Source organism: Alligator sinensis, unplaced genomic scaffold (assembly GCF_000455745.1).
Source record: "Alligator sinensis unplaced genomic scaffold, ASM45574v1 scaffold235_1, whole genome shotgun sequence".
NCBI classification, from domain to species: domain Eukaryota; kingdom Metazoa; phylum Chordata; order Crocodylia; family Alligatoridae; genus Alligator; species Alligator sinensis.
In genome coordinates this window covers 1,764,934-1,774,188 of record NW_005842042.1, presented here as the reverse complement: position 1 = coordinate 1,774,188, position 9,255 = coordinate 1,764,934, and the positions used below count along the sequence as shown (strand labels likewise).

The 9,255-nt window shown below is 49.5% G+C and overlaps 1 protein-coding gene across 1 annotated transcript in view; it reads right to left on the bottom strand.

Annotated features, from left to right (window-relative positions):
- Positions 1 to 631: 631 nt before the first annotated feature.
- Positions 632 to 9,255, bottom strand: part of CCDC183 (coiled-coil domain containing 183) — a 15,958-nt gene continuing 7,334 nt past the window's right edge. The window contains exons 9-14 of the mRNA XM_025203002.1: positions 8,530 to 8,630; positions 7,758 to 7,918; positions 6,769 to 6,934; positions 4,930 to 5,058; positions 1,911 to 2,007; positions 632 to 768 (exon numbers count right to left, since the gene is read on the bottom strand). Of these exons, the coding sequence (XP_025058787.1) occupies positions 632 to 768; positions 1,911 to 2,007; positions 4,930 to 5,058; positions 6,769 to 6,934; positions 7,758 to 7,918; positions 8,530 to 8,630 (791 nt within the window). The remainder of the gene's footprint in view (positions 769 to 1,910; positions 2,008 to 4,929; positions 5,059 to 6,768; positions 6,935 to 7,757; positions 7,919 to 8,529; positions 8,631 to 9,255) is intronic.

Genomic DNA, 9,255 nt, shown 5'->3' with positions numbered 1-9,255 from the left:
CCCGCTCGCTCCCCGCGGCCGGGCGGGCTCGGCCGGGCTCTAGGGGGCCATGGGTCCCGCCCTGCCCGCTCAGCCGCTCCGGGCTCCGGGCGCCGCTGGCCGCTGCCTGAGGAGGAGCCGCGCAGCCGCCGCCGCCATCTTGGTCCTTCCGTTTCCAAGGGGGGGGCGCGCGCGCGGGGAGCGCCGCTACGGGCCGCCGCGTGGGACACGGGACAGGAGAGCGCGGAGCCGCCTCCAGCGCCCCCTGCAGGGAACCGGCGGTCAGGCACTGCCCCTCGCTGGGATGGTGACCCCACATGGGCCCAGGGGTAGGGGCTGCGAGTTGGGGGTGAGGGACCATGCTGGGTCATGCTGAGGAAAGGTGTGGGAAGCACTGGCCTAGGGGCTCATGTTTCCCTGCTTGGGAACCCTCCTGCCCTTCCATGGGGAGAGGACAAGGGCCCATGAGCTGAGTCTTCTCAGTGCCCGCTGCTTGCCATGCGAGTGCCAGGCAGACTCCAGCCCAAGCTCCCCGAGCCGCCCGCTGCCCGTCCCCCCACCCTGGGCCTGCTGGGGCAGGAGGAACAAAATGATATGCTTTATTGGTTCAGAAATAAGGGCGAGTGGGAGCTCGGCAGGGCAGGCCACGGGCTCAGGGATTCTTCCGCGCTCCTCTCTGCTTCTTCTTGGAAGTCCTGGTCTTGCTCTCAATGAGATTCAGCCCCTGCTTTTTGATCTCCTCCCGGTTGGGCACAAAGCTCTGGTCTTTGTCAGCAAAGTCAAAGGCATCTGCAGAAACAGCAGAGTGAAAGGGAGGCGAATGGGAAAGCCAGTGGCCCCTCAAGGGCTCTAGAGTTTCATCTCTCACCGCCTAAAACAATTTTGGGGGGAGGCGAATCTCTGTGGCTGCGTCTACATGAGACGCTTGCTGAGTGCTCATTACTGCGCAGCTACTTAATACTTCTATACACAAGTACTAAACGACTCCACAGTAACCAGTTACTGTGCAGTAGCGTCACTGAACGGCTTTTAAGGGACTCCGACTTGTGTAGTAGCTCATTACTACTGCACAGTAGCGTCGCGTCATGCTTCGTGCCACGCGACACTACCGCGCAAAGTAATGAGCTACAGCAGTCAGCATCTCTTGTAGACGCAGCCTGCGAAGTGGCACTAGACCTTGCTTACACATTCAAATTAAAGCCGGATAGAAACTAGGGAGAGTTGTTACACATTTTCAAGCCGTAACTTTGTAGCTGGTTGGCTCTTTTCATAGCTGGATAGTCATTTTTATGGTGTGAAAATGACTGTGTATGTGTGGCTGGTCTAAACTCTCAGTTCTTATTTAAAAGTTTCTAGCCAGTTTCAAAACCTGATCCTGAAGGGTCCCATGCTAAAGGGCAAACAAGCTCACCCAAGCCTTGATTAGGCTACAGTTGTATGGGTTTAAGCCAATTTAATTATGCTAAAACCCAAATGATGATTTGAACTCAGCAGTACTATAACAGAGCAAGAGAATCTGCTGGATCAATAAGGACGGACCAAAACAAAGCATGAGACATTTAAGCCTTGATTATGTATCTGGAGGTTCCTAGAGGATGGTTATTGGGATAGGATTCATCCATTGCTGAGTCTTGGTTCCTCTGATCCTGAATGCCCCCACAGTACAGTAAAAACTATTGATCAGAGAAGCATGGGTGCAGCCTTCCCTTGAATACACCAGTGAGCCCATGGAATGGCCAGTGAGGCTAGATTACCAAGCCAAGCCTACTTTCTGTCACCCAATACAGGTCCATGTCTACCTCTACAGTGGAAAACAGGTGAAAAGACTGAGGTTCCCAGAGGATGCAAAGGTTATTGCAAATGTTGCTGAACTCTTCCCATTCTAGCTACAATTCCTCAGCGCTCTTTCACCATCACTGACATCTGCGTACCTCTCACAACATCCTCTTCATCCTCAAAAGAAATCTTCAGGTTCTGAGGCTCAGCCTTGGTTGTTTCCTCCAGAAAATTTCTAACCTTCACAAAGCTCTGTAAAATACCACTTCAGGTTAAATATGGGACTGGGAAGGGTAAAAATAAGAGACACACTGAGGGGCATTTAATGTCTCGAGGTATGTCTTCACAGCACAGTTAACACAGGTGATTAGCAACTGAATTAACTTTGCAGTGTGGTTGCTTCAGGCTTTGACTATGTTGTACTGTCATTGGAGTGTTGCACCCATCTGCATATGTTGCAAAGAATGCTTTGGAGAACTGTCACAGGGGTATCGGTTGTAGCTGTGTTGGCCTAAGGACATAGGCAGACAAGGTTCTTTGGGTAAATCTGACATCTTTTATTAGACCAACTCAAATAGTTGGAAAAATTCTTCTTTGCAAGCTTTCAGGTATAAATATCCTTTGTCAGGCTGAGGAAGCATCTGCAGTTGGTGTGTGCTCTTCCTGGATGGAATGAATTCCAGCCCTCAACTTCTGTGAATCTATGACTAGTAAAGAAGCCAAAGGCTGGTATGCATGCAAGAAAGCAAGTCAGTGAAGATGTAACTTGAGGAGTCAGTGGGTGAGAGACAGGGGAATTAATGTAGGTGTTAAAAGGTGGAGAAGTACCTGGGGAGTCGGATGTTAGGCAGGTTATAATGTGTCATAAATCCAGTGTCTATATTTAGTCCATGATATTTTGTATCCAGCAGGTTGATGAAGTGAAATTCACTCGTCTGTGAAAGGTTCAGAGGCTCGTCTGTGAAAGGTGTTTTGTAAATTCCCTTTGAGGATTAGAACTGAGAGATTGAAGAGAGAATGGTTGTCTTGTGAGAAATGTGCCCCCACTGGTAATTGGGTATTCTTGTCTTTGATAGATTTCCAGTGTGCGTTCATATGGTGCATGGTTGTTGTTGGTCTCTCACATATGTTCCATCAGGGCATTTGCATGCACCAAATTACCCAAGAATACCCAATTATCTGTGAGGGCACATTTCTCACAAGACAACCATTCTCTCTTCAATCTCTCAGTTCTAATGCTCAGAGGGAATTTACAAAACACCTTTCACAGACAAGCCTATGAACTTCACTTCATCAACCTACTGGATACAACAAAATCATGGACTAAATATAGACACTGGATTTATGACACATTATAACCTGACTAACATCTGACTCCCCAGGTACTTCTCCACTATTTAACACCTGCATTCATTCCCCGCCCCCCACCTCCCAGCCTGTCTCTAACCCAGTGACCCCTCAATTTACATCTTCACTGACTTGCTTTCTTGCATGCATACCAGCCTCTGGTTTCTTTGTTATTCATTCCATCCAGGAAGAGCAACTGCAGATGCTTCCTCAGCCTGATGAAGGGTATTTATACCCAAAAGCTTGCAAAGAAGAATTTTTCCAACTATTTGAGTTGGTCCAATAAAAGATATCAGATTTACCCAAAGAACTTTGTCTGCCTTGGAGAACTGTCAGCATGTGACTGGTTTAGTCTGTGTAATCACTGCCCACTGAGCAGGTTACAAGCCCAGTCTAAAGCCTTAGTTGTTTTTTAGCTAATAGACACAGCAGGCTTAGCTAGCCCAGTTTGTACACACCACTAAACCTAAGTCATGGTTGTGTGTATGTGGGCAGAAGAAGTTTTGGGACAACATCTGGTTAAGGATTAGATCCTGGTGTGCCTTGATATCCTTCCAAGGGTGCTGAAGTGTGCCACAGGATGTTAGTACTGTGAGGTGCGCAATCATGATTCACAAAATAAACCCAGAGATTTCAAATAGGAATCCAGAAGGTCATGGACCTTTCTGCCCTGTTGTGATCTTTCTGAGTTCTTTGCAACACAAGCATTGCTCTATTATTTTTTTCTGTAGTAAAAAAAAACAAGTTAAAACTAAGCTGTCATTTTCCAGTGGATGCCTTGAGTCTATCTCAAAGGGTGCTGTGAGTCTAAAAAGGTTGAGAACCACTGATCTTGACTAACTGCAGTGAAAACATGGCCTTAGCAGTAACAATTGGGGCCCTCTGAAGATCCTATGAATGTATTTCCAAATGTCCTGGGCAGAATCCATCCTAGGTAATTCTGCCGCCCAAGTCATCTGAACTTTCAACTGGATTCATGACCCCTTGCTTTCTTTTTTGAAATGCTTTATAGTGTTGCTGGGTGCTCTTAAGTGATAAGATGTCACAGCCCAGAGCTAGCGAGATTTTAACGTGATACAAACTGTTAGTGATTATCAATGCAACAGTGTTTGGTATCAGACTTGAAGGGAGAATCCCAGCAGGGTGTGAATCCTTCCTTGTACTAACCAAAGAAAAGTAGTTGGTCTTGTGCAGGCCTTATAGAGCCCTTATAGAGCCACAGGAGGCTGCTGATGATCTGGTAATGGAAAACAAAGGAGCTCTGCCTTGTGGTGCTGCCCCTGCCTGGCCAAGCTTGCTACTGATTCATTCAGTGATGCAAGGTTTCTGCCGCCCAGCACACACTGTCTTCTCAACTGCTGACCGTGACTCCCTTCATCCCCAGGGAGTTAGTATGGTGAGCAAGCCAAATGCAGGCTGCAGAGCCCTGCAGTACAACCCCAGGTCTCTCATCTCTCAAAGGTGAGGCCCAGGGAATTCAAGGATCCCAGCATATGGGGCTACATTACCTATGTAGCCAAGCTAGAAGGACTCACTTTCTGTGTCATTTCCCTGCAGGGTGCTCAGATGCTGCTGAGAGGTTCTTTACAAATGTAGGAAATAGCCAACGTGTAAGGGCAGGTGCAGCATCTCTTTAGGCAGCAAGCAAGTTGCTAACACAGCCCTAAGGCAGGGCACAGTTGGAGCATCCCTGTCCTATTAGCGTGACTGCATTCTGGCACCTCTTTTAGGTGTAACAGAAGGCAGCCCCGCGGCTACATGGATTTCAATAGCAGTGCAGCTGCCCAGTTGCCTGGCTGTGGCTCTCTTCCAGGACTCGCAGCATACCTCATTGTTCTCCTCCCTGCTGAAGTTATAAGACGGGAGATTGGACGTGACCTTTGTCAAGTGCAGCAGCTTTGTCTCACAGAACTTCAGCTTCTCATAAGTGTCCGTGGTGTCAATGTGGATGTCACCCTGGAGGCAAGAAGACAGCAGAGGCTTCTCAGCCAGGTGAATGAGACTGCATGGTGCTCTGGTCTGCCACAGCTAGACTGAGCTGGCTCAAGCATCTTCAAACTAAACTGCAGTCTGCCATAAATGGAAAGATTCACTCTCAGACAGACACAGGCAAGAGCTCTCTGCTTAGGATAACTCTCCCCTTAGGACAGCCTCAGCTCCCCTCCCTCTGCTTCTCCACACATGATATACCCCTGTGTCCTGAAGGGCTACCTTGTCCTTGACTCCCATTTCTTCCCACCAGACCCAACTATTTGAAGGACTTTTAGGGAAGCATCCACATTCTGCTCAACATTGCCCATCTCTGAGCCCAGACTATGATATCTGATCCTGCCTCTCATCTGAGGCTTGGCCTTGGCATGCTGAACCAGCTGCTGAATCTGTCTCATGCCTGATAATTGGCCTGTACGCGATAGCCCAGACCTACTTATCAAAATGTCTGGGCATCTTGGGCAGAAAAAAAGCTAATGAGTGGCTGGGTCAGGGGAGAAGATGGTACTGGCCATTGGGAGGGTTGGTTAGGGGCTGGGAAGAGGGAAGGTTGAACAGTGCCATAGCATGGGGGGTGGGGGGCGAGCGGGGCCACCGCCCCAGGCACTGAAGCCAGGGGGTACCAATAAGTGCTACCCAGCTGGGGCAGGGAGCGGGACAGAGCCACAAGTAGCTTGTTTGGGGGGGCTTGGGGTTGGGGAAGGGCAGCTCCCACTGCTGCGTGCATTCCTGGGCAAGCATGGCAGGGTGTGTGCCCCCCGAGTCTATGTGCGGGGTGAAGGTAGGCTGCCACTGTGGGCTTTGCCCCAGGCACCAAACTTCCTTGTCACGGCACTGAGAATGAATAATGGCAAGATCCTCCGCAGTACTAGGGAAGTGTCTGCCCCAATGTGGCTGCAGTCTTGTGGATGAGGAAGGTTGGAGTCCAAAGCACACTGGATCCCTGCCCAGACAGACTAGGAATAAGGTGTTTGCCAAATGGCTCCATCCACAGGTTGCTCTGCCAGGCAAGTTCTTGTGCTAGCTGAAACAGCAACACAGGAGTCTTTGCCAAGATATCTGAGCCCTGTAACCTCTGGCCTCACCTTTCCATTTCAGAGGAAAAATAAAAGCATGATTCTACCATCAGTAGGGGCCCTGGGCCTTGCAAATTGCCTTTTCCTTTTGCAGCTGCCACATAAACACACTAGAACCTCAGCAAATTAATCCTCTACTGCTCCTGGCTGTGAAAGAAACTTTCAAAGTAGAGGGCACAGCAAGGTCTACCAAGGCCAGCTGAAGCAAGAGCTAGGGAAGGAGCAAATGGGTTCATTCACTTCACAGGGGGCTTTTTTCATTTGTCCAGTTGATTTGTGTGTGTGGGTGGGTGTTGAATTAGAAATCTGCTCACGTGTCTGCCTGAGATCTGTGCTGCAAGCCACACAGTAATCGTGCGGTGCACTGTTTGGGAATGATGCAGAGTGTCCCTTTCAAATAGGAAATAAACCCTAGAGGTGTAACAGTGGGCTTGGACATTGAGACCAATGAAAACCAGTTCCCAAGGTAACTAATGGGAAAATGGGAGACACAGGTCTGTTGTGCCCCCTCTTGCCCTGCTCAAGGCACAACCATGGCAGGAAGGGCCATGGGGAGCCAGTGGGTGGTGTTCTGCTGTAGGAGGGTATTTTGGAAACATACCTCATTGGGCACCATGACCCCATACAGTCTGATGAAAAGGTTATCTACGCCATTTTCAAAACAAAGCAAGAGTTTCTGATTCTTCAGCATCTGGGTTTGTGTCTGCTCCAGTCTGGTCTCCTCCTGCTCCAAATTCTTCTTCAGTTCTTCCTCCAGTTTCTTTAAGCTGGCAGGGAATATACCTGTTCACACACACGCCCACATGGACAGCCCCAAGGAGCTGTTATGAATCATAGCTATTACAGACACTTCCACAGCTCCCATCTGCACAGCATCTGGATGCACTTTAAATGGCTTAATGGAGAACTGACAAGGTGTTCCAAATACTGTACAGGGAACAACTCCACCATAACTCCCTGCAGCACAGCACCTTTACTCCAGGCAGGGGTGAAGATAATCTGACCCCAAAGACCCATGCCTGAGACTCTGGAGTCCACAGCTGGTGGACAGGCTCAGCAAACAGACACGTCCTATACTGCCTGGCTTTGATGCATTTCCTGCAGAAGCAAATTCCAACAGTGAGTGCCTGCTGTTGAGAATGCCCTTGCTCTTCAAAGCTTGACTTTTCTTCTGCACAGCTAAGTGCAGTTGGCACCTCTGGGTCTCAGACATGTCTTGGAATCCTCTGTCCCCATTGTTATGTCACGGCGTTTGCAGTTCTGTGCACAGGATCCAAGGGTAAGTTTGGGAGTTAGGTGCACACAGATGGACTGCAGGGCAGGGAGTAGTACAAATGCTATGGTGAGTGGAAGGAAGAAGAAAGTGGTGACTTAGAAGATATCAGCTCCCATCTTCACACCCAGGACACCAGAAATGTACGGCTGATGCTCACGACAGTGGAAAATGACCCCCATGCACCAGAAATGCAACATGTTCCCTCCTGGCCTAGACCAGCCTACCGGGCAGGAGATCTGGGTGCAGAGAATCTGGCCAGGGGGTAGCAATATCACAAAACTCTTCTAGGAGCTGCACAAGGGCTGATCTTGTACCTTACTAAGCTTGGGGTCTGGTGGAATTTCAGCTCAGCACGTTCTAGTTCCAGCTCCCTCAGTTTGGCCTCCAGCTCTTTGCGCTTCTGATCACATTCCTTGATCTGTTGCTGCAGATTCTCTGTAGACTTCTGCTGGGCCAGGAACCTCCCTGAAATATCCTGTCCAGGGACAAAAAGAAAGGCATCTCAAAACAACATCTAGTAAAAATCTGATAAATGCGAGATCCCAGCTGTAACCCAGAGTACTGGGGGCTTCAGCCAGCCGGAGCCAGCCATTCAGGTTGATAGCATGGAGCATGCCAAGCTCAGGTTTGTTGCCAGTTATGAGGTAAGATGGTCCATCTCAGTGCACAGGGATGGCCTAAGGCAGAGGTTAGGAGGAGGCAGCAGTAAGAACACCCCGAGAGCCAGGCTCTGTTCTTTTGATAACTGCGTACGCACTGATCTCGGTGCAGTTCTGCTAAGGGTTCTGGAGACACTGAGCTCCCAGTGGGCATGTTATGACTTACAAGGGATAACACAGGTGTTAGAATAGCCACTTTTATATGCCTGTTACATCGTCTCATTAGCACAGACACACCCACTATCACAGCACTATCCCTGCCTGCAGAAGGGGCCTTCCACAATAACATGAGGTGCACAGACAGGGCTGTATGGGCTACATGGGCAGGAGCTTTCAAACTCCATGAAGAACAAGCTAATGGTCTGGTCACTTGCAAAAAAACTCTAAGTGCCAAAGCTCCCCAGACAAGCAGCAGAACATGCCTTACCCAGAGATGTGAGCACTCCACTGCACACTTGACTTTTTCCACGTCAGAGGTCACCTGGCTCTGATACTCCATCTGGGCTTTGGAGGGCTCCAGCTTTACACCTGTGTGACAGGAAGATGCAGCAAAGAGAGAAACAGCTACAGCCTCCCAAGTTGTGGGCTGGAGGGGTGGGGAGATGGGGGCAGGGGCAGGTGGGACAAGAGGGAACAACATCCACCTTGCTCTAGAGCATCCAGATGTCAGAAGGTGATAGTTGTATGTGCAGCAAGGGGCATAAAAACCCTAAGGGTACATTACAAACTCCCAGCTGAGCTCAGATTGGAGAGATATTTCCAGTTTCCCCACAGACTTCAAGCCCTGCAGTGGGATGACAGGTGGCCATCCATGCCACCAGTGGAACACCCAGTTAGACTCATTCCCTTGAAAGACAACTTCTCATTGGCTAATAGGCCCCATTCCCAGCATTTCCTGCCCTTCCTTTTAGCCCACAATGACCTCATCTCATTATCATAGGTCCCATCACACTATTGCCATCTCTTCCCTGCCAATGCAGGCACCCTCATTCAGCATGAGGGTGCTCCAGAGGTATCACCAACTTCCCCACCCTGCAGTGCCCCACCAGGAAGCTTCTGTGGTGCAGGGAGCCATGTGCTGCATTTTACCCAGGCTTGGGAGTGATCCTGTCCCCTCCAACTTCAAATAGCAATATCAGACTCCCTTTCAAGG